This window comes from Cajanus cajan, chromosome 2 (genome assembly GCF_000230855.2).
Source record: "Cajanus cajan strain Asha chromosome 2, NIPB_CcT2T_4, whole genome shotgun sequence".
Classification (NCBI taxonomy): domain Eukaryota; kingdom Viridiplantae; phylum Streptophyta; class Magnoliopsida; order Fabales; family Fabaceae; genus Cajanus; species Cajanus cajan.
The window spans coordinates 61,831,868-61,857,803 of record NC_138518.1 but is presented as its reverse complement, the minus strand read 5'-3'; the positions used below and the strand labels follow the sequence as shown (position 1 = coordinate 61,857,803).

Below are 25,936 nucleotides of genomic sequence, written 5' to 3'. Positions count from 1 at the left end.
CACCTCACGCACACAAGCTCTGATGCCACTTTGTTAATGATAAAAGGCATAAATTTGGGAGCAAAACAAACTCTCTATGTTCTCATTCATATTCCAAAAGAAATATTACACTTATTTATAGCAGAAAGATAAAACAACGTTTACAATTTTAAATGCCTCTCATAATTAACACCATTAATATTATTAAAGCAAAAACATAACTCCTAATTTAAGTTTCATAACAAATTTGTTAATGATAAAAGGCATAAATTTGGGAGCAAAACAAACTCTCTATGTTCTCATTCATATTCCAAAAGAAATATTACACTTATTTATAGTAGAAAGATAAAACAACGTTTACAATTTTAAATGCCTCTCATAATTAACACCATTAATATTATTAAAGCAAAAACATAACTCCTAATTTAAGTTTCATAACAAATCTCCCCCTTAAACTTAAATGCTTTTCCCATCTCTCATTCCAATCAGCTTTTTGCAATTCTCCAGCAATGTAGTTGGCAGTGGCTTGGTAAATATATCTGCTGCTTGAACTCGGCTTCCGACATGCTCCAACTCGACTTTTCCTTGTCTGATCTGCTCTCGGATGAAATGAAATCGGACGTCGATGTGCTTGCTCCTTCCATGATTAACCGGGTTCTTTGCCAACTCGATTGCCGACTTGTTATCAACTCGGATCACAATCGCTTCATCTCGGATCACTCCCATATGCCTCAGTAAATTTGAAAGCCAAACTGCATGACATACACTCCAAGATGCCGCCACGTACTCGGCCTCGCAGGTCGACAGAGTTACAATAGGCTGCTTCTTTGACAGCCAAGTAAAAGCCGTATTCCCGAGTAGAAATACATAACCCGAGGTACTCTTCCGATCATCAACATCTCCACACCAATCACTGTCCGAGTAACCCACTAATCGGTAGTCGTTCGATTTTGAATAGAAAAGACCAAGTGATAGGCTTCCTCGTACATATCTCAAAATTCTCTTCAAGGCCTTTCAATGTGTGTAGCTCGGATCCTCCATGAATCTGCTCGTTATCCCAACACTCAACATTAAGTCGGGTCTCGTGCTTGTAAGGTACCTCAGACTTCCGACTAAGCTCCGATATCTCCCAGAATCAGCTCGATCTCCTCCATCAAACTTTGAAAGTTTTGTGCCTGGTTCCATTGGAGTAGAAACCGGATTGCAATCCTCCATTTTAAACTTCTTTAGGATTTCAAGTGCATACCTTTCTTGGGATATAAAAATCCCTTCATCCGATTGCTTCACTTCTAGGCCAAGAAAATATTTCATCAGGCCTAAGTCTGTCATCTCGAACTCCTTTTCCATTATCTCCTTGAACTCCTTAATCAGTTTAGCATTACTTCCAGTGAATATGAGGTCGTCGACATAGAGAGCAACTACCATCATATCTTTTCCTGAGTTCTTTATGTATAAGGCATGCTCGTACGGACATTGCTCATACCCGTTTTTCTTGAAATACCCATCAATTCTTTCAATCCAAGCACGAGGAGCTTGCTTCAACCCGTAGAGGGCTTTTCTCAATCTCAGCACCTTCTTTTCTTCTCCTCTCTTCATGTACCCGAGTGGTTGCTCAACATACACCTCCTCCTTCAGCACTCCATTTAGAAAGGATGACTTCACATCCATCTGTAGAATTTTCCATTGTCTCTGAGCAGCTAACGAGATTAGAAGTCGGATTGACTCCATTCTCGTGACAGGAGCAAAAACCTCATCATAGTCAACTCCTTCCTTTTGTTTATAGCCCTTCACAACAAGCCGAGCTTTATAACGCTCAACCTCTCCCTCAGCATTCAACTTCTTTTTGTACACCCATTTTACTCCAATGGGCTGAGCTCCTTCAGGAAGGTTGGTCAATTCCCAAGTTTTATTACGTTCAATCGCTTCAAACTCCTCATCCATAGCTGTTCTCCACTTCTCATCTTGGACAGCTTTCTCAAAACTCAAGTCTTCAGAGTCGGCAAGAAGACATACATCATGGACTTCACTTGTAGTGTCGTAAATTTCCCTCAGGCTTCTCATCCTTGGCTGTTATAGCTCGGATTCTTCATCTGAGAGCTCGGTCGTAGTTATTGTTGAAGGTACAACAATGTCCGAGCTGGTTTCTTCTTCGGCCGAGTTACTCCAACACCATTGCTTTGTTTCCTCCACGTGAACATCTCGGCTCACCACCACCTTTTTGTTATCAGGATCAAATAACTTGTATGCTTTGGATTTTTCATCATATCCAATAAATATATACTTCTTGCTTCGATCTTCTAACTTTTTCCTCTGCTGTCTTGGTACTTGCCCATAGGCCAAGCTACCGAACACCCTAAGATGAGAAACACTTGGCTTCATGCCACTCCAGATCTCTTGAGGCGTCTTCTCTCCTAGCTTTGCATGTGGACATCTATTTTGCACATATACTGCACACTGCACTGCCTCTGCCCAAAACTTCTTCGGCATATTCTTCCCTTTCAACATAGATCGAACCATATCAAGAATAGTTCGGTTCTTCCGTTCCGCTACACCATTTTGCTGCGGAGAATATGGGGCAGTCAAGAAACGCTTAATCCCATGTTCCTCGCAGTATTTGTTGAACTCAACAGAAGTGAACTCGCCTCCTCGGTCAGATCGGACTGCTTTGACAAATGTACTCATCTCTTTCTCCACCATCACTTTGAATTTCTTGAAGGTTTCAAATACTTCTAACTTTTCCTTCAAAAAATAAACCCATGTCTTTCTTGAGAAATCATCAATGAAAGAGACGAAATATTTCTTACTACTAAATGATTCTGGAGTTATCGGCCCACATAGATCGGTATGGATCAGTCCGAGTTGCTCCTTTGCTCGGTACTCAGAACTCCTTGGGAAAGAAGTCCTCGCGTGCTTCCCGATAACACATTCTTCACAAAATTTATTTTCAAATTCCATTTTAGGAAGTCCAAATACCATCTCCTTTTTCACCAGCTCGGTCAAACCCCTAAAGTGAAGATGACCAAACCTCAGATGCCACTTCATGGCCTCATCCTTCAAATCAAGTTGCATGCATTCATCTCGAACTATTTTCAGCTCAAGTTTGTACATGCGATTTTTCTTCATTTCTACTTGGGCAACTAGTCTCCCGAGTTTATCTTTCAGTTGTAGTTCTCGGTCCTTCATCAGAACCGAGTACCCTTTCTCCATTAACTGTCCCATGCTCAATATGTTGCTTTTGAGATCAGGTACGTAGTATACATCTCTGATCTCTCTGATTTTCCCATTTCTCTGTTGATATCGGATCGTTCCTCGGCCTTTGACGGCTACTTTTGAAGCATCTCCGAAAGAAACAGATCCGAACTCCTCCTTTGAATGCATTTTGAACAAGTGCTCGTCAACACACATGTGATTGCTTGCGCCGGTGTCCAAGTACCAAACAGAGTTATCAGTACAACTCGGTTTGATCTCGGAAGAACAGCTCGGTTTGATCTCGGTTTCTGGAATAGTTGTCACCAGCAACAATCCTTCATCTTCTTCCTCGGCAAGGAAGTTGGTTGGTTCCTCCTTTTTCTTCTCGGACCTACAATCTTTGGAAATATGACCTAGATTTCCACAATTGTAGCATTTTATCGAGTAACACTCCTTGGCCACATGTCCATACTTCCCACAGTTATAACATTCAATAATGTTATTTGTGTTTGATCGGCCACCCCAGGTCTGACCTCGGCCTCCCCGCGCTTGACCTCGGCCACCCTGAGTTTGACCTCGGCCACGCCAGTTCTGTTGGCCGACATACTCATTACCTCGTCCTCCTCTTCCTCGACCACCTAGGCCTCTACCTCTTCCTCGTCCTCTATTATTCTGAGCATAGAGCACCTTCTCCTCCTTTATTGTCGCCTTTGCCTGGAGAGCTTGTTCAAGGGACTCCCCCTTCTCCTTCTTATTCTTTTTCCTCTGCTGGTACGCCTCCAGGGACCCAGTAAGCTCTTCAACAGTGAGCGTTGACAAATCCTTGGACTCTTCTATTGCACACACTATATTCTCAAAGTCATCTGTCAATGACCTTAAGATCTTCTCCACAACTCGGCTTGAGGGAAGATTCTCTCTATTCCTGTTTAGTTTGTTCGCCACAGTCTCCACCCGAGTAATGAACTCGGATACACCTTCTGACTCCTTCATCCTCATGTTTTCCAGTTCGCCCCTAAGGGTTTGAAGCCGAACTTGCTTCACGCGTTCATCTCCCTTTTTTGCTTTCTCGAGTATGTCCCATGCTTCTTTTGAAGATTTAGCATTAGCTATCTTCTCAAAGCCCGACTCGTCAACAGCTTGGTACAGTAAATACTGTGCTGCCTTGTCCTTTGGTCGAACAACCTTCAATGCATTCATCTGGGCATTTGTATACCCCTCAGTGTTCACCGGTTCCTCGTACCTATTCTCAACCACATCCCAGTTGTCTTGGGAGCCGAGAAGGGCCTTCATCTGCAGCTTCCAGTTGTCGTAATTGACATCTTTAGTCAATTTGGGTAATGGAATGCCATTAGTTAAACCTGCCATCTCTCTTGAGTGTATACGCTCCACTCACACACCTCACAAGAATTTTTTTCTCTTCTCTCGGGCTGGGTACACCAGGTCGGCTCAGGTCGGCTCAGGTCGGCTCACTCTCACCTCACGCACACAAACTCTGATGCCACTTTGTTAATGATAAAAGGCATAAATTTGGGAGCAAAACAAACTCTCTATGTTCTCATTCATATTCCAAAAGAAATATTACACTTATTTATAGCAGAAAGATAAAACAATGTTTACAATTTTAAATGTCTCTCATAATTAACACCATTAATATTATTAAAGCAAAAACATAACTCCTAATTTAAGTTTCATAACAGATTCAACCCAAACCTTGACACGCTATAGTAATAGCGTTGTACTTCCATTCCTTCTGAATATGCTGTGGAGAACAAGAATGTAGTTATGGAGAATGAAATTGTTTAGTCTCACAAGAAAATAACCTTCGTATAAAAAGGGAAATGTTTGATTGTTTGAGATTAATGGATGGGGGAAAATTAGTTTTATGGTATTCATATCTATATCTTTTTCAAGTATCTTGTATTAGAAATAATTCTATTCAAGTCAAATATGATTTTTAAGACAACAAAATTCTCCATCAAGGTATTTAACAAATTGGCATTCATCTGTATTTTTTTTTCTTTCTTTTTGATTGTAGATAGATGATTATTGAATTATATATATTTTTGATGCATTGCATAAGTACTCAAATAATAGCTGAATTTTTTGTTAAAAGATAAATCGAGTTAATTAGTCTTTAAAGATAACTTAAACATGATTCTAATTTAAAAAATAAAAAAAATAGTAGTTATTATTTTTAAAGACAGCAGTTATATATATATATATATATATATATATATATATATATATATATTGTTTTATGCTTAAATACAAATTAGTAAAAATAAATAAATTACAACACAAAAGTGTGATTATTTTTAAAAAAGTGAGTATCCCTTATACATTATTATAGATATTAACATATCCCATAAAAGATGTACAAAACCAATAAACTCTCAACGAGTAAGTTCCGGATGGATGTCCATAACAGCGTAGTTCTTTAGGGGGGAAAAACTACATTTGAGCATTCAAAATATTCAATTCATTTTAAATATTTTACTTTTATAAGCTGTTTTTTTAGATTCTATTTAAATTTGATTTACGTTATTCCATTTATAATATTTTATATGCATAAATTAGAATGATTATATTAAATGAGAATAATTTTTTAAAATTATATTAGGAAAAAAAAAAGACAATGTTTTAGATATTTTTTAAAATTTTTTTATCACTTTTAATCTATCTTCATCTTTAAAGAGATAGTTAATTATTTAGTCATTTTTAAATGTTTTTCAGAATTTTTCATAATTTCTTATCCTTTCCAGTTATGGCATATCATTTTCAACAAAATATATATATATATATATATATAGAGAGAGAGAGAGAGAGAGAGAGAGAGAGGGAGAGGGTTCTACTTATTCCAATATTAAGTTTTCTTAATTTATTCTGTTCAATAACTCAAGTTCTTTATTAAATTTTAACGATTGAATCGTTAAATTAAAAATTATTAAAGAATAGATCAAGTTTATAATTTTTTTAAAAAATTAAAAATTATTTAATACTTTATTTCATTAATTCAATTAATGAATAATCATAAAATATTTTTTCGTTAATTTTAATTAATAAAATAAAGTATCAAATAATTTTTAAATTTTTAAAAAATTTACAAACTTGATTAATGCATTAAAAACTTTTAATTCAATAATTGGATTATTGAAATTTGATGTAAAATATGAGTTATTGAATAGAGTAAACATAACTAGACTTACTCTTAAAATAAATAGATTTCATCTCATATATATATATATATATATATATATATATATATATATATATATATATATATATATATATATATTGTTTTAACTTTTTAATAATTATCTTGAATCAAAATATTTTTTAGATGTCATTATCAAATGAGAGCATTTTTATTATATTTTTCTTCGGGATATTTTTGGTAACTTCTTTATAACATTTTTATCGTTAATAATAGCATATCACTTAAATCTACTCATATATAAAAAAAATCATGTTCATTTTTTAAATAAAATTAATTTTATTTAAATTATCTTATCAATAATAATCTCTTTATATCTCTCTGTATATTCAAATAACTTTCTTGAACCTGAGATTTTCTTTATTAAGTCCTTTTTTTTTATAAAATCTAAAGTTTTTATCATCTTTTAATTTATCATTTTCATCTTCATTTCTAAATTAAACTTTAATTCTTTTAAAAGAAAGTATTAATAGTTAAAAATAAATTATATCACAATATAAATTAGATAAGATAAAATTAAAATATAATTTATATGGTTAAGAATAATTATTTATTATAAATTTTACATTTGAAAGTACTTATTTATTATAATTTTTGTCATATAAAATAAAAATTTATCTTGTAAATTGCGCCAAATAAATTACTAATTATAATCAAATTTATATATTTAAAAGCATTTATTTGTTATAAAATTTTGTTATATAAAATAAATATTTATCATGGACCTAAACACTACAAATCTACCGTATAATAATAGTTTGAGTAAAATTTTCACAATGAACTCTATTGTTGTTGATGTCATTATAATTCTTATTGATTTATAAAAAGAATAAAAATAAAAAAAGAGAGTAAAGACTATATTAAAAGTAAAGTTGTGTCTATTCAGTTATTTTTATATATTGAGTAAACACCTAATTTAGTCCCTAAAAGATGACAGAGGTGGTCGATAAGTTCTTAGAAGATTTTTTGTGGCATCTAAGGGGGGTGTATTGGTTTAGGATTTCGTAGGATTTTAAAAGACTTTTTTTGAGTAAAAAAGTCCATTGGTATTCAATCAGGATTTTATGTCACTTAAAAACAATCCAGTGGTATTCAATCTGGATTTTTAGGATTTTTTAAAGAGTCCATTAAAATCCACTGGTATTCATTTGAGATTTTTTACAACTTAAAAACAATCCATTGGTATTCAAAAATTTAAGGATTTTAAAGGATTGTTGTGTGAGAGGGATTTTGAAAGACTTTCTAGTGTTATCTATAAATACCAGATTCATAAAACAATCCCATCCAAACCCATCGGATTTTGAAGGATTGTTTGAAATGATTTTTCAAGTGTTTTAAGAATTTTCAAGTGAGTTTTTCATTATTTTTTTCTATGCTCCTGTCTTCTCCATTTTTTCTCTACTAATAATACTACACTATTGTTCATTGCTCATATATAATACTATTCTCATACCATTCTCCTATTTTGTGAAACTATAATATGTAAATGATAGTGTCATTGACTTGTTTTATTTTTCTGTTCGTTCTCTTTAATTGACTTACTTTATTTTATTCTATGTAGTTGAATTTGTTCCTTTATATAACACAAAAAAAATACTTGAAATTTTAACTTTTAAGTGGTAATTTTTTTTATGACACACGTTAAGAAAAGAAAAAGGTGAAAGATGAAATTGATATCATAATCTCAACAATATATATATATATATATATATATATATATATATATATAAAAGATGAATTTGTTAGGGTTTTTGTGAGTAGAATGAGATAAAAATGGATCTTAGTAGGGGGAAGAACCCTCTTAGCATAAAAATTGCGAATTCTCTCTTTCCCTTGAATTTGTTACTCTTATCCCTCCTCCTTTTATGACTCAACAATTATTTTATTTTTTTTACTATGAATTTTTCTTTTTTATTTTTATATTATGAAATTAAGATTTTTTATATTTTAAAAAAAGAAAATTAACATAAGACATTGCAATATCTAATTTTTTAGGGTTTAGGATTTATGCCTTCATTAACTTATTTTTTAAAAAAGAAAATATTGTTAAAATATTTGTTAGAATAATTTATATTTATAAATATCGTTAAAAATTATCATATATATATATATATATATTCTCTATATCTAAATACTTCTGTTTATATAAAAAAAATTATATATCTAAATATTTTTTCAGTATCGAATATACTAATTTTTTTATATAAAAAATTATCTTATGTTTCTATATTTTCGTTTTTACATTTTTTTTATAATAACTGAGGTATTTGATCCATTTGGATAGCAAAAATATATTCGATCTTGTATGATGGTGTGCTTCTAAAAATAATAATATAATTTTATTGATTTTGTCTATTATCCGTAATTATTTATATAACTATTTTTTAACATATATTGTTTTAGTAATTCAAATGGGAGATTCACAAGGAAATAATAAAGAAAAATGAAAAGAGAAAGAAAACTATGAAGCTTGGATTAAGGATGATTCCGATGAATTGTTACAATTGATAGTGGATGCTATAAAAAGAGGATAGAATATTATAGAGAATTATTATTATTATTTATCTAGACATTATTTTTTTTATTTATTTTTTTTATCTTTGACTCTTTTTAAATTTGAATGTATAATTTTTTTTAAATCTTATCAAATGTCAAAACTCCACAAAATCCCACAGAATCCATTAAAATCCTAATTTAAAAGTCTTGCAGAATCCATTAAAATCCTGATTTTAAGTCTTGTAGAATCTTGCAAAATCTTAAAAGTCATGAAAATCCTGCAAAGTCTTTTAAAATCCGCAGGATTTTTTTTAACTAAAAAAGTCCTTTAAAATCCTAATCCAATACACCCCCCTAAGTCTCTAAACTTTAACTATATTATACAAATTAGTTATTTCTTTATACTCAATTATAAATTTTGTTAGTCTCATGATCAGTTAATAGTTAACTGTCTCATTAACACATTTTCTCCCAATTGGTATGCAACAGCTTCAAAACTAAGTAGATTTAGACATGTGACATAATAAGATTTAATTAAAAAATATTTGAAGTGATATTTGAATAACTTATTTCTTCCAATCCACTCTCATAACCACTAAACTCTTCCTCACTTCTACTAAAGGAATTTTGGGATTCATTAAACATAGTAAAAACACACATATTTGATTAACACATCCTTACTTGAGGTCTTTCAAAAAATCACTCATTTTGCTAAACCCTAAATTCAATAATTTAGGATTTATAATCTTAAACTTACAACCATAATAGATGAAGAAATTAAGGATAACTGAGACAAAAAAGTTCAACCACAAAAAACCCTACGAAACTCAATAATCTTCCATTTTAATTAGAGCATCTATGACTAGAATATTTAAACATGACAAAGTATCCATTGTTGATTGGAAAGTATCAAAACTTTACATTATAGTTCATATTAAATGATTATGAGAGAGAACAGTCAATTGAGAGAGAGAATAAGTGTCAACCTAACACTTAAGTGTTGATTTTCAAAAAATTAATAAAATTAGTAACTAAGTATAACGAAAAAATAACTTGCATAACCAAGTTAAAATTTAAGGACCCAAGTGCTAAGAAAAATCTTTTAGGAACCTATCGTCATCGACCACCTCTACATAGGATAACAAAACTGGCCAACCAACCCGTTTAGGTCCGACTCACCATCAACCTACCAAAAATGGGTTGGGCCACCAAACAAAAACAAGCTTGAAACCTTGACCCACCTCGTTGGCCCACATTAAAAAAATTAGAAAAAAAAAACCAATTTTATTAAAAGGGCACTTAACAAGTTAGCAAAGTCAAATTTGTGGAGTAGCCCTAGTTCTAATCTTCAATCAGAGTATTAGACAACCAAAAACCAAGTTTTCCTCTAAATAATTTGAAAAGGGAAGGCATGTCTTGCCTCAGTCAGCCATAAGTGATCGATGCACTAGTAAGAAGGTGTCACATGAAGGGAGTGACCACTAGCGCTCTTGCGCTCCTTTTTGCTCCTTCTCCACTCTCACTCAAACAATTGTTCCATCGCTGTTGTTGTGAACTGAGAGTGAAATCACCATGGCCGTGAGATTTCACAAGGAGGCTCGCTATTACTGCTCAAACTCGTGATGTTTTACCATTTTAGGAACCCTAGCCGTGGGTGAGCATTCTATTTGTCACTTTCTATTTCTAACTTTAGTTAATCTTTCACGTTCTATTTGTTGAAGGGGTAGGGAGCTATGTAAACTTAACATAAAAATAAGTAAATAAATAAAATAAGGAAAAAAAATTAGACAAGCCAAAGAATTAGGTGGGCCTCGCGAGCTATGATTCTTGGCCTAACCCGCTATCTTTTGGCAGGCCAACATACCAACCATGCGCCATGACTTATTTTGTCACCCCTACCTCTACCATTACTTAAGGACCAAATTGAGTGTTTATTCACTATATATTATTTTTCATTGGGTACTTCATTGCAGGGGTAGAGTCCTATCAGTTTTTTATGGCATATTAATATGATATATTACTACTTTTGATGTTTTTGCAGTTGCACCTTAATTCAGTAAAATTTCGGCCATATGTAAATTATACATGAGACACCGTTGCTGCCGAATTATAACTCTGCATATGTGTAACACTGACATGATATATATTACACAGAAATAAACATTTTGTATTGCACTTTGGCTAAATTTCCCACTCTTCACAATCCACGTACACCATTCATGACTATTTCCACGCCAAAGTACAATATCAAGTGTGCTTGGCAAGGAAGCCAAGAATAAGCTGATTCACCTGTTCGGGAAACTGTTCTTGAACAAAATGAGTTCCCTCAGGGATAAATGTAACCTCCAAATTGGGAACAAGCTCTTTTGCCTTTTCACCTTTTGTTAAATCCTCAATCCCTGGAAACTTCAGAACATAATCCTTGCCACCCATTATCAGAAATGCTGGAACTTTAACCACAGGATCTGGTAAGTTACACACTTCACCTAATGACCTACAAATACAAACAAAACCAACCCACCATTAACAAGAATTCATCAGATCAGAAAATCTGAGAGTTCAAGAGACACTGCTTTCATTGTTTAGTTGTAAGAAATAGCTTTTCACTGAAAAAGGCAACGAAGAAAAAATGCATGCACCTATATGGAACCTGCAATGCAGTTTGGAATCCAGATTTCTCATACAAGGCTCCGTATGTTGCAAGATCTTCCTCTGTGAACCAAGAGGGAAGAGGAGTATCAGGTTCCACCAAATCCATGATCTCCTGGTTTTCATTAGCTATTGGTATTTCACTTCTAGAGAAGAGGATGTAAATATTTCGCACAACAGTCTTTGCATCTAAGCGTCCAAAATCAGCTTCTGCCCTTCCAGGTTCCTGATATAAGACAGAACCTAAGTTATGATGATATTAAAGGTCATGGAGCTGAGAGCAAATGATTTAAAATCATATAAAACTAAAATGCAGTTTTTCGAATGCTTTTATTGCTGCTCTTCAATCAAAATTAAAGTATCAGTTGTATAACAGATTTGCGGTAAAGATCATTTTAAGTTACGAAGGTGAAATTTTAACCATTAATAAATAGAGTATCAAAACTAAGGACCTGCATCTAAATTTTGTTCTTTAAGATTACCTGCCATCTCAAAATATAGAAGCCTTCAGGAAGTAATTTGTGATATACAGAGGGGCCTGGCCGAACATATGGAACTCCCAATGTGACAACTCCCAAGACCCTTTCAGGGTGTAGAATGGAAAACAGATATGCAGGACGAGCTCCAAAATCTTTCCCAACAAGAAACACCTAAGTGCATTGAAGAGGGGAATCAGTTAGGCAACAGAGTACTCATATAATTATTCACATATTACATGTAGGCTTCCCATCATGCCTATACCTTATCCAACCAAGCCAACTCAAGTAAAAAATAAATAAATAAATAAAATTGGGCTAGGTTGAATTTACATCTTACAATGTAGGTTTGAAACTAATTCAACCATACCAAATTGGTTGATAAGACGAGGGTTGTCCCCACTTGTATATTCTATTTAGTTGATATGAGATTTCTAATATACCCCTCATGTTCAAGACTAAACATGTCAAACGTAATGTTACAGAACTACACATTTGTAAATGGTCCAATAACAGATAAGCCAACAACAATAGTTAGAATAAGCTCAAATACCATCTTCTAAAATATAAGTTTGAGAGTTTGAGTCTAACTCAATCGTTAAGAGCCCAAATGACAGCACTTGTTATATTCAAGCACTAAGTTGAGAGCTTACTCCAGTCTAAACCGTATGAGCTGATCCTAAAATTCCCCAATTCACTCAACCCCGATCTTTTATTAGTTGGTTTGATCCTAGAAACAAGTGCAAAATCTGAAATTCCACGAGGTAGATAAGAAAAACATACCAAAAACAATATAAAAATTAACGAAAAGTAAAGACATGCAGCAGACGAAAATTCAGCATTAGAAAAGTGAAAAGAGTTGAAAATGAATGTTAGAGAGTAAGAGTACCTTGGGAAGAGCAAGAGCGTCAAGAATGGCAAGGAGGTCATTGAGAAGATCGGAGAACGTGGTCTTATCGGGTTGGGGTGGCGCGTCGGAAAGACCGTAGCCTCTGTAATCGAAGGAGATGGCTCTGAATCCCACATCGGCCAGGGCTATCATCTGGTGCCGCCACGAGTACCATATCTCAGGGAAGCCGTGCAGGAATACGACGGCGTTTCGTCCTGAAACACAGCAACGTAATTAAAGAACAAATAATATACGAGCATGGAAGGTACAGAGGATTATCGATTCTCACCACTTCCGATATCTGCAACGTGGAGCTTCAGATCACCCACGTTCACAAACTTGTGTTGGATTCCTTCCATAAGCGTGCTTCTCTGTCTCGCACTCAACACTCTCTCTGCTCCTCTTCTTAGTTTTCCACATTCCTTGACTATAAGCAGTTTACTTTTGACAATTAACATTGCGTCTATCTTATCTATACCTATTATAAAATGAATATATATATATTTGATAATCACTCTTTAATCTCCATTTTTTAGTTGATCATTATATATATATTTTTTAATTCGTTCCTGGAATATCGATTGTCGATAACAGTGATTCGAACTTCTGTCCTTGCTTAAGTGTGGATCAACTCTTCTAATAAGTTATAACGGATTAATGCGTAAAATACTTTTTAATCCCTAATTTCACTTCTTTTTTTTCTTACCTTTTATTTCATATAGTTTAAAATAATTTTAAAAAAAAATTAATTTAAGATAATTTTTTTTGTCTTTACAATTGTAATTTTTAATTCCTTTATTATTTATTGTTAATTTTTTTTTGTAAAATTATTTTTCTTTTATATTGACATGACAAATGTATTAATTTTGAGTGTGATGAATTTATTTTGTTAAAATTATTTTAAATTAGATTTATCTAGACTTTGTGTTTGATACCTCACTTGCAACGCTTATTGTTAAGATTTTTTTTTATTCACACAAAACTAAATACCTCTATCACATTAATACAAAACACACAACATTATAAAAAAAGTTAATGATAGGGACTAAAAAGATTAAAAATTACAAATATAAAGAATAAAAAGATTTATCTTAAATTATAGAGAATAAAAAGAATTAAAGAAATATATATAAGAACTAAAAATATCTATTTTAAACTATAAAAGACAAAAATAAAATAAGTGAAATTATGGAGATTAAAAAAAATATTTTAACCAACATTAAATTTTTAGTGGTATTTTAGAAGGTGTATTATACTATAAGCATTTATTTTTACGTAATTAAAACTTATATAAATTTTTATGTATTGTTAAAGAAAATAAATAAGAGACCTAACAGAGACCTGGATCCTTTAAAGCAACAGCCTCAAATCCACTAAGGGCTCTCTGGTAGTTCTCTAGATATTTGTTAACCTGTAACAAATTATTTAGAAAAACAAGCAAAAACATCACTCAATAAACTATTTATGCATATTAAGTGTAGCACCCTCTATTTCTATCATATCATATGACTTAGAGGTTTAAATATTATTCCTTTTCTATTCTGGAAGGTGAGAACTGATAAATATGACAGCAAAAAATAAATTAAATAAAAATTTAATATATCTATTTTAGATTTGTTATTATTATTATTATTATTATTATTTCTTTAATATAATAAAACATGCTATTTTTTAATTTAAGGTTTAATATATTAAATGTATAATGTAATAAAAATATAGTATATCTGTAACCATTTTTTAGTTGACCAAATTTACATAGTTGTTGTTTATCGTCTTAAACCTATCTTCTGAAATTTACAGAGTCCACTTTTTCCAATGCATATAGTATCTACAGACGACGAGAACAAAATTATATGGACCAATCAACAATTCATCATAAAGGACATATAAACGCATTATGTTTCTGAAAAATTACAGCTCACTCCAAACTAATACACGAGATGCTTCATGAATCATCTGGGATCTATGGTGAAAAAGGTTTGGATAAAAGTAAGAATTACAATTAGTAATGCAGCAAAAAAGGCAATTATAGTCCATGGGGTACTGAAATGAGTATTGTAAGCTTTAGCCAACCATGTCTTCCACTTAGTTGTGTAATGCTTTTCAATTTGCTGCTTAACAGCAATATGTTTCTTGCTTAAGGCCACAGCATTACAGAGGCACCAGTCAGAAAAATTATTAGTTGGCAGATCAACACCCAATTCACTGAAGAGATTGGCCAAGTCTTCGTCGCTTCTGAGCAAGTTTGAAAATATACCACTTAATCTCAGCTCCTTCACATCTTCAGCATTGTCAATCAATGAATCCATGAATGAAATGAACGAGCAAAATTCATATTTGCTACGAGTATCTGGACACATCTCATACGCTATAAGGTTCCGAAAAAAATAGGCCTCGTTATCATGGAAATGAAATATTGGAAGTCTCAATTCCCCACTAAACCACTTAGATTTGAAATGAATTCCATTCCAAGCAAATGGATTTTCTGCTGACAAATTTGGTATCATCCGAATCCCTGCTCTTTTTAGATCTCGTACGTTCTTACAAGTATACCACTTGCCAGCATTTGGGTCTATTTGAAAATTGTTGTCTTTATCACCGTCATCTTGCTGGTTTAGGTATATTGAGCGATTATAATCGAGTAAATGAATTGGTTTAGGATTTTGGACAATGACATTTCTTGAGCCACGAAGTTTTTGTGCACCCCAGTCAAAAACATTGAAAAATAAAAATTCCAACGTGGGACTTTTCTTTCTGCTTAGCATCTCAAGTAATCTCCTTGGAAGTTGGTTTTCCAACAAAATTGCCTCTGTGCGAATTTGCAATAGATGGTGAAGCATAAGGTTTAGTGCTTCTGGACACTGTATATCAAGATTTTCCATGAAATGAAGCAAAGAACAACCATCCACAAACAACATCCAAGCAAGGTCATTGTCATCATACTTCCCTTCCAATATCACGTCATCAGCAAACTCTTTCTTCAATTCTTCCATGTTACCTTCTATTCTTTTAAGCAAAACTTGTGTCACTTCATCCGAATCTCGATTTTCATTGTATTTTGCAACAAACTTTGATGTCTATAGAAGTTTATAATGCTCTCCTTCCTTTAGAATTTCACTACCATGATGGATGGGACCAAATGATATCATCTTTGGTATACAATACTTCACAAACCTGTCATTACGTCGCAACAAAAGAGGTACCCTTTGGATCTTGGGACTTGAAATTCTGTTCTTGAAAAATCTTTGTTCAGCCTTTTTTAGTTGGGCAAGCTTCTCATCAAATTTTCTGCTCATCGTTGAAGAGTTGGCTGGTCTCCAAAATTTTTGCTAAGATTCCTTGTGTTTTTTCCAGAACTATCTAATACAAATACAAATTTTATAAATTAGAGGCACAACATAAGGGGGGTGTATTGGATTAGGATTTTAAAGGACTTTTTTAACTAAAAAAAATCATGCGGAATTTAAAAGATTTTGTAGGATTTTCATGACTTTTAAGATTTTGCAGGATTTACAAGACTTAAAATCAAGATTTTAATGGATTTTGCAAGACTTTTAAATCAGGATTTTAATGGATTCTGTGGAATTTTGTGGATTTTGTAGAATTTTCGTAGATTTTTGACATTTGATAAAATTTTAAAAAAAATTCATACATTCAAATTTAAAAAGAGTCAAAGAAAAAAATAATAAAAAATAATAATGTCCAGATAAATAATAATAATAATAATAATTCTCCATAATATCTTATCCTCTTAAATAGCATTCACTCACATATTTGTAGCTATACTAGTCTTCCAAGCATTAGCGTTTTTTCGTTCTTGCTCCTGGGTTTGAATAATATGTTCAAAAGTATGATCTTCATTAACTGGTAACGTTGAAGATGAAGGTTCATCCACGGCTTCAATTGAAAATTCATCGGAAAGATATTCTTTATGTAGAAAGTTATATAGTGCTACTGCACATACTAACACAAGTTCTACTTGTGTCTTAAATAAAAATGGAAGTGCTGACTTAAAAATTGTGAACCTTGATTTAAAAATACAAAATATTTTCTCGATCACATTCTTTAAAGACGCATGACGAAGATTGAACAATTCTTTCTCATTTTCAGGGTCATTACCCTGACTTGCAAATTCTTACACCTCGAAATGAAGCTAAAAATTAGCGTTAATTAGGAAATTCATAATCCACAAAAAAATTATTTACCTTATTACATATGTAATATATATAATATTAGTATAATAATAATTATTATTATAATTATAATTATTATTTAAAGAATAATCATTTAGATATAGAGAATATATATATATATATATATATATATTTTATTTTAGTTATATATTATATGATAATTTTTAATGATATTTATAAATGTAAATTATTATAACAAATATTTTAACAATATTTTTTCTTTTAAAAAATAAGCTAATGAAGGCATAAATCCTAAACCCTAAAAAATTAGATATTGCAATGTATTATGTTAATTTTCTTTTTTTAAAACATAAAAAAATCATAATTTCACGATATAAAAATAAAAAGAAAAATTTATAGTAAAAAAAATAAAATAATTGTTGAGTCATAAAAGGAGAAGGGATAAGAGTAATAAACTTAAGGAAAGGAGAGAGATCGCATTTTTTATGCTGAGAGGATTCTTCCCCCAACTAAGATCCATTTTCATCTCATTCTACTCACAGAAACCCTAACAAATTCATCTTATATATATATATATATATATATATATATATATATATATATATATATATATATATATATTGTAGAGATTATGATATCAAGCATTTTTTTGTGTTATATAAAGGAACAAATTCAACTACATAGAATAAAATAAAGCAAGTCAATTAAAGAGAACGAACAAAAAAATAGAGCTAGTCAATAACTCTATTATTTACATATCGGAGTTTCACAAAATAGGGGAATGAGATAAGAACAGTACTACAATATTATATATGAGCAATGAACAATAGTGCAGTATTATTAGCAGAGAAAAAAATGGAGAAGACATGAGCATAGGAAAAAAAATGAAAAACTCACTTGAAAATTCTTGAAAAGTCACTTCAAACAATCCTTCAAAATCCGATGAGTTTGGATGAGATTGTTTTATGAATTTGGTATTTATAAATAACACTAGAAAGTCCTTCAAAATCCATCTCACACTGTGACACCCTTACTACCCCAACACATATAAATATAATCATATAAATAAACTAAAGAATAAAATTTTTAACGCTGGTAAAATGGTTCACATAAAACTTTCATATTCATTTATCAATAACCAACATAATAATTGAAAATAAAACTTGAAAGTTTACAAATTGTTTTCAAAATCATATTTACAATTCCAAATCCATATAAAATCTATGTCCTAAAAATTCTTTGTCCTGATGTCACAATATCAGAGCATACCCACAATTCAACTGTTGGCATTCTAGATGTCACTCGTAACCGGATCTTCCTCACCTAAAACATCCACAATTTATACGGTGAGAAAAGAAAATATCTACATGCAAAGTACATACAACCACATCATAATGAAATCATAATTCATATATATACAAGCATGTATCATAATTTATCAATCCATCACAATCCACACAATTTTACGATTAACAATATCATTTCCACATCCATAATTCAAGTCAATCTTACAATTAACACTATGCCAAGACCTCGCCACATCTGACACAAGTGATACGGTTTAATTGCCTCACTCAACCCACACCATACTAGGGTTCGTATCATTCCTGATCATCCAGGAGTACGCTCGTCCCTGAAGCATCACCTACCCAGGGTTCGTATCATCCCTAATCATTCAGGAGTACGCTCGTCCCTGAAGCATGAGTGTGAGGAACCACAATTATAATCCATACAGTCTCTTGCAATTAACCCTATGTCAGGGCTGCCATAATCGACATAGGTGGTGTGTGTTAACTGTCTTACTCATCTAACACCATGCTAGGGTCACGCCCTCCCTGTAGCACCACTTACCCAGGGGTCGTGCCATCCCTAGTCATTAGTGTGAGGAAACACATCGCAATCACATTCTTAATCATGTCCATACAACATCTCAACAGATAAGTTTAACAAAATAAGGGTTTACACATCCCTCAAGCAATTCACATCTAGATCATCAATTCTTATTAAATAATATAATAATAACATTCATAAATTAATATAATAAACAATAAGATTATCAATTTAATATAATTTTAACCTAAATAGTAAAATCCCCAATTGTCTCAAAACCTAGCTCACAGGCACTTTTCTACAATTTCGTTCTCTTTCCCAGATCATCATTCTTACAAATTATTAGCATATTTATAATCCTCAACACATACAAAATCTAATGAGATCCTCAATTCCTTAAACAGAAATCATCCAATTTTCACAACCTAACTTACAGGCACTTTTCTATAATTTCGTTCTCTCTCCCAGAGCATCATTTTTACAAATTAAACATATATTTGTAGTCCTAAATATATATAAAATCACATAAGACAATTAATTCTCCAAACAGAAATAATTATAAAATTATTCATAACCCTAAGGGCTCTTCCTCTACCCAATTCCCTCATGTAACACTACATATAAATAATCCCCTTTTCCCCGTACCTGGATAAATAGGAACTAGGGCATAACCTCCTCATTTCTTTCCTTAAACATGGAACGGGACAAAAACTGGGGCAGAACCTCATCCTCTGAGTTGCTCTTGGTCTTCAGATAGAAGAAGAGGAAAGAAGACCATAAGAGAGAAGGAAGAGAAGGTGTGTGAAAATAAGAGAAATGAGGGTCTATTTATAGGAATTCTGGCTCACCTACCGGAACGGCCTGTACTGAAAGCAGAACAGCCCGCTCCGGAACCTTCAAGTATACACAAAATTTTCCACTGGAACGGCCCGTTCCGACTAAAATATTTTAAGCATTTTTCTTATTCCGGAACGGCCCGTTTCACTTTGGGAACGACCCGTTCTGGAACAACCCAAATAGGCAAATTTTCTACTTTGGAACGGCCTGTTCTGCTACTTAAAAATGGGTTCATTTAGGTATATTTAGTCATTTGGAACGGCCCGTTCCAATTTTGGAACGGCCCGTTCCGGGTTACTGATCCACCCTAATTGGGCCCTTGGCCTAGTGAAAATTGGACTGTTACAATACTCCCCTCCTTTAAGAAATTTCGTCCCTGAAAGTTTTGTAATGGTAGACTCCTCGCTTCTTACTTTCTAATTCTTATGCAACCTCACTACCTTATTGATGTACAACTCTATCAATTTCATCAAAGAATATCTAAGGGTAAGACAGGTAAACTTGGCGAGTCTATCCACTAAAACCCAAATAGAATCGATCTCTCAAGCGTCTCAGACAAACCTACAATTAAGGTCTATCCCCTCACCATCTCACTTCCAAAATAGGACGTCTAAATGCTACAAAAATTCCTAAAGACTTCTAGCATACTAATCACGAGTATACAATTCCTCTACTCCTCTCTTCACCTTAGGCCATCATGCTTCCGCTGCACCACTCTGATACATCCTCCTAAGGTCCCGATACACCTCAATAGCTCCTAAATGAATGTCCTTCCTTTAAAATCATCTTTCTTAATTGAAGGTTACTAAGTACCCAAATTTGTTCTTGCATCTCAAACAACATCGATTCTACTCAGAAAAGTTGTCTATACTCCTACCAATCTTTTCCACTTGGTTCTCTAAGAAAGGCTCTAACTCCTAAGCTTCTCTACTCTCATCCATTAATTCACTAGTCACTTTCAACATAATCAATTCAATGCTCCTAAGGATAATCTTACACACAAAGCATTAGTCTCTAAATTCTTCAATCAAATCCAACCCTTAAATCATCAAAAATAATATACCAGAGGTCATCATAATCAAGGCATCTGCCACAATATTGATTTTACTTCTATGATCATCTCTAAAGATTAAGCACCTAAGCGTAAGTACACTCGGTATTCATATCAGTCCTCTAATTTCACCACTCCATCTACACCCAAGTCATACTCTTATCCATCACCTTATCCTATAGCCTTATATCTTGTCACCAAAATGAATCAACTAATTATGCTTCTCCAATTTTCTTCAACAATTCATTCGTTACTCAAGTCATACTTAGTCTTACACTACTAAGGGTAACCTTATAAGCCAAACTTAAATCTCTAATTTGAGCCAAAAAGATTCATCTCTCTAATCATAAGGGAAGATAAATATAAAGGTTTCCTACACAAAACATCGGTCACCACAATAGCTTTACTCAATTAACAACTAAGTTTGAAATATTAGTCCTCTAGAAATTAAACTATCTCTTTAGTCACATAATTAACTCCTTCAGTCAACAGATAATTAAGGCTCTAACGATCAATAAATACTTCAAGCTTAGAATCATATACATAGTGTCTCCAAATCTTAGTATAAATATTAAAGCTGCTAACTCAAGGTCATAGATAAGAAAATTCCTCTCATGAATTTTCAATTGCCTAAAATCATAACCTACTACCTTTCCTTCTTGCCAATACTCCTCCCAAACATATCTTTAGAAGCATAACTATATATCACAAAAGTCTTACTAAAATCTAGTAGTATTAACACTAGTCAATCTTTCCTTAAGAGTTTGAAAACTACCTCCTCATTTGTTATCCCATACAAAGGCAACTCTTTTCCTAGTCAATCCAGTCAAAGGTAATAGTAAGTGACCCAGAGAAGTAAGCGACGAAATGTTTTGGGTAGTTAAAAATAAACATAAGTCCAAGAATTCCTTATATAGATTAATCTTTCGAACTACTGCTGATTCCAAGGGTAGGCAAGAGACAACCTAGTGAACTGAAATATCTTAATAACCAGAGGAAAGAAGGCAAAAGCGATTCCTATAGTAACGACGAGAAAAGTGAGAGCAGTTTAAACCGTGAACAGCTATCTTAAAAATTTACTCAATAAATTTCCTATAAATTATCCCAATAAAACTCCTAATTTTACTAATTGACTTAGGTAACTCTCACTTAAGCACAACTTCTACCTTAGGTAGATCTACATTATACCTCCGCAAGAAATTACATGGCCTAAGACACACACCTCAAACAATCAAAATTCATACTTAGATAATCTAGTCTAAATCTATATTGGATATATCTTCCCACTTAACTCTAATATGATGATATCATATCCTAAGGTCAATCTCATTAACACACAAACATCCACTAATTGATCCATAAGGCCACATACTTGCATATCAAACCATATTAGAATACCTCCTTCACATATACCATCCCTAAGCATGTATGAATTGATCATCGTTTACACCATATAACATGTACATGAACCAATTTTTACTACATAGCATCATATCATTTTAATCAACCTTTCAATGACCAAACCTCAAAACATCACTAAATCTATTTTTATCCTTGTTATGCCTAAAATCCCAAAAACATCATGACAGCATATATCTACCTGACACACAGAGTTATACTCATCCAAATGATTTCAAACCTATCTCAAACGAAAGCTAAGTGGATAAGCTACAACTCTTATGAAGACATAAGATTCCAAAAAGATCTCCTTCTTAGCTAAAAATTCAAAAAGCACTTCAAGTATATTCAGCGCTTACAACAAAACTTCTGATCACCAAAGCAGTCATAACTAAAGTTCTAGACCTCCGTTTTATCTTTTTCCAGTTCCATTGGAAAGATAATATCCAAAGCCACATTCTTCATGAAGACCGCAAAAATTTAATTCTGTCAATACGATACTCATATTGTCACAACAAAACTGTAGTGAAAATATTTTCTACACCAAACAACAATAGTGTATCAATATATCTAATGCCGCAAAAATACCTCAACTCTTCCAAACTCACACCTCAACTTCCCATTCAAGCCTCCCACCAAAACAACTCACATATTTAGCACAACAGACTTTAGAAAATAAAACTCACGTGCTACCTAAACCATAAATGGTTAACATGTCAGTACTAACACTCAAGGAAATTACCATCATTTCAATCTCTCACCAAGGAGACAACCACCTTAGATTCAACCGCTACAACTATAGATGTCAGAAATTCCATCAATCGTAAACTCTTAGTACACTCGACAAATCAATGTATCACTCACACCCAAGGTTCTAATAGTTCTAGTTGGCTAGCACAAGGCTTCTCCACTATTACTGGCACATGTGCTCGCAACACGAGCGATACTATTCAACCACTACTTCTTACATAAGTAAGAAGTATCAAAACCAATGAGTAATCATCAACTAAGCTATATCATGTCTTTCAGTCGAATTCTGAGAAAACAATATATAGGTACGACACTAACAACATAAGAGAAACATCATCATCATATCATTATCCTTATCCTAAAGCAAAACATTTATAGTACATAATAACAACAAACATAATCAATCATCATACCAGCATATCAATAAGTCTCACAATTCATTTCACTACATAATTCTTCTATCAAACAAGCATAGCAGACTCATAACTAACGGCCGATTGAATCGACCTGCTCTGATACCACTAAATGTGACACCCTTACTACCCCAACACATATATAAATATAATCATATAAATAAACTAAAGAATAAAATTTTTAACGTTAGTAAAAGGGTTCACATAAAACCTTCATATTCATTTATCAATAACCAACATAATAATTGAAAATAAAACTTGAAAGTTTACAAATTGTTTTCAAAATCATATTTACAATTCCAAATCCATATAAAATTTGTCCTAAAAATCCTCTACCCCAATGTCACAATATCATAGCATACCCACAATTCAACTGTTGGCATTCTAGATGTCACTCGTAACCGGATCTTTCTCACCTAAAACATCCACAATTTATACGGTGAGAAAAGAAAATATCTACATGCAAAGTACATACAACCACATCATAATGAAATCATAATTCATATATATACAAGCATGTATCATAATTTATCAATCCATCACAATCCACACAATTTTACGATTAACAATATCATTTCCACATCCATAATTCAAGTCAATCTTACAATTAACACTATGCCAAGACCTCGCCACATCTGACACAAGTGATACGGGTTAATTGCCTCACTCAACCCACACCATACTAGGGTTCGTATCATCCCTGATCATCCAGGAGTACGCTCGTCCCTGAAGCATCACCTACCCAGGGTTCGTATCATCCCTGATCATTCAGGAGTACGCTCGTCCCTGAAGCATGAGTGTGAGGAACCACAATTACAATCCATACAGTCTCTTGCAATTAACCCTATGTCAGGGCTGCCATAATTGACATAAGTGGTGTGTGTTAACTGTCTTACTCATCTCACACCATGCTAGGGTCACGCCCTCCCTGTAGCACCACTTACCCAGGGGCCGTGCCATCCCTAGTCATTAGTGTGAGGAAACACATCGCAATCACATTCTTAATCATATCCATACAACATCTCATCTCATATCACGATTTCATATCACATACACAATTCCATATCACATACTCAACAGATAAGTTTAACAAAATAAGGGTTTACACATCCCTCAAGCAATTCACATCTAAATCATCAATTCTTATTAAATAATATAATAATAACATTCATAAATTAATATAATAAACAATAGAATTATCAATTTAATATAATTTTAACCTAAATAGTAAAATCCCCAATTGTCCCAAAACCTAGCTCATAGACACTTTTCTACAATTTCGTTCTCTTTCCCAGATCATCATTCTTACAAATTATTAGCATATTTATAATCCTCAACACATACAGAATCTAATGAGATCCTCAATTCCTCAAACAGAAATCATCCAATTTTCACAACCTAACTTACAGACACTTTTCTATAATTTCGTTCTCTCTCCCAGAGCATCATTTTTACAAATTAAACATATATTCGTAGTCCTAAATATATATAGAATCACATAAGACAATTAATTTTCCAAACAGAAATAATTATAAAATTATTCATAACCCTAAGGGTTCTTCCTCTACCCAATTCCCTCATGTAACCCTACATATAAATAATCTCATTTTCTCCGTACCTGGATAAATAGGAACTAGGACATAACCTCCTCCTTTCTTTCCTTAAACAAGGACCGGGACAAAAACTGGAGCAGAACCTCATCCTCTGAGTTCCTCTTGGTCTTTAGAAAGAAGAAGAGGAAAGAAGAGCATAAGAGAGAAGGAAGAGAAGGTGTGTGAAAATGAGAGAAATAAGGGTCTATTTATAGGAATTCTGGCTCACCTACCGGAACGGCCTGTACTGAAAGCGGAACGGCCCGTTCCGGAACCTTCAAGTATGCACAAAATTTTCCACTGGAACGGCCCGTTCCAACTAAAATATTGTAAGCATTTTTCTTATTTCGAAACGGTCCGTTTCACTTTGGGAACGGCCCGTTCTGGAACAACCCAAATAGGCAAATTTTCTACTTTGGAACGACTCGTTCTGCTACTTAAAAATGGGTTCATTTTCATCATTTGGAACGGCCCGTTACACTTTTGCAACGGCCCGTTCCGGGCTACTGATCCACCCTAATTGGGCCCTTGGCCCAGTGAAAATTGGGCTGTTACACACACAACAATCCTTTAAAATCATTATATTTTTGAATACCAATGGATTGTTTTTAAGTTGTTAAAAATCTCAAATGAATACCAATGAATTTTAATGGACTCTTTAAAAAATCTTGAAAATCCAGATTGAATACCACTGGATTGTTTTTAAGTGACATAAAATCTTGATTAAATACCAATGGACTTTTTTACTAAAAAAAAAATCTTTTTTACATGGTCTATTAAGATAAGAGCTTTTAGATGGGTTTGACTTTGGTCATCGGCAAACCCATTAAGGTAGATACACTTGCATATTCTTCTTGTTGATCCTTCAAAATTCTATACCAGTATAAATTTGATTCATCATTAGAGAAACCTCATAGCCTCACCAACATATTTTGCATGCTTTTATGTAAGTGAAGATATTTTGCACTACATTAGGGATTGGCCTCATGTAAAGGAAGTCTGGATATATATGTCTTCAT

General features: G+C 33.0%; 2 protein-coding genes across 2 annotated transcripts; both read right to left on the bottom strand.

Annotated features, from left to right (window-relative positions):
• Positions 1-10,930: 10,930 nt before the first annotated feature.
• Positions 10,931-13,365, bottom strand: LOC109810477 (epoxide hydrolase 2). Its single transcript, XM_020373951.3, has 5 exons — positions 13,182-13,365; positions 12,893-13,107; positions 12,010-12,177; positions 11,518-11,753; positions 10,931-11,372 (listed from the first exon to the last, which is right to left on the bottom strand). Exons 1-5 carry the CDS (start codon positions 13,348-13,350, stop codon positions 11,126-11,128), a joined length of 1,035 nt encoding a protein of 344 aa, XP_020229540.1. The 5' UTR covers positions 13,351-13,365; the 3' UTR covers positions 10,931-11,125.
• An 857-nt stretch (positions 13,366-14,222) lies between these two features.
• On the bottom strand, positions 14,223-15,885 carry LOC145955107 (UPF0481 protein At3g47200-like). The gene is made up of 2 exons (XM_083069809.1): positions 14,893-15,885; positions 14,223-14,303 (listed from the first exon to the last, which is right to left on the bottom strand). Exons 1-2 carry the CDS (start codon positions 15,883-15,885, stop codon positions 14,223-14,225), a joined length of 1,074 nt encoding a protein of 357 aa, XP_082925935.1.
• Between the last annotated feature and the right edge of the window lie 10,051 nt (positions 15,886-25,936).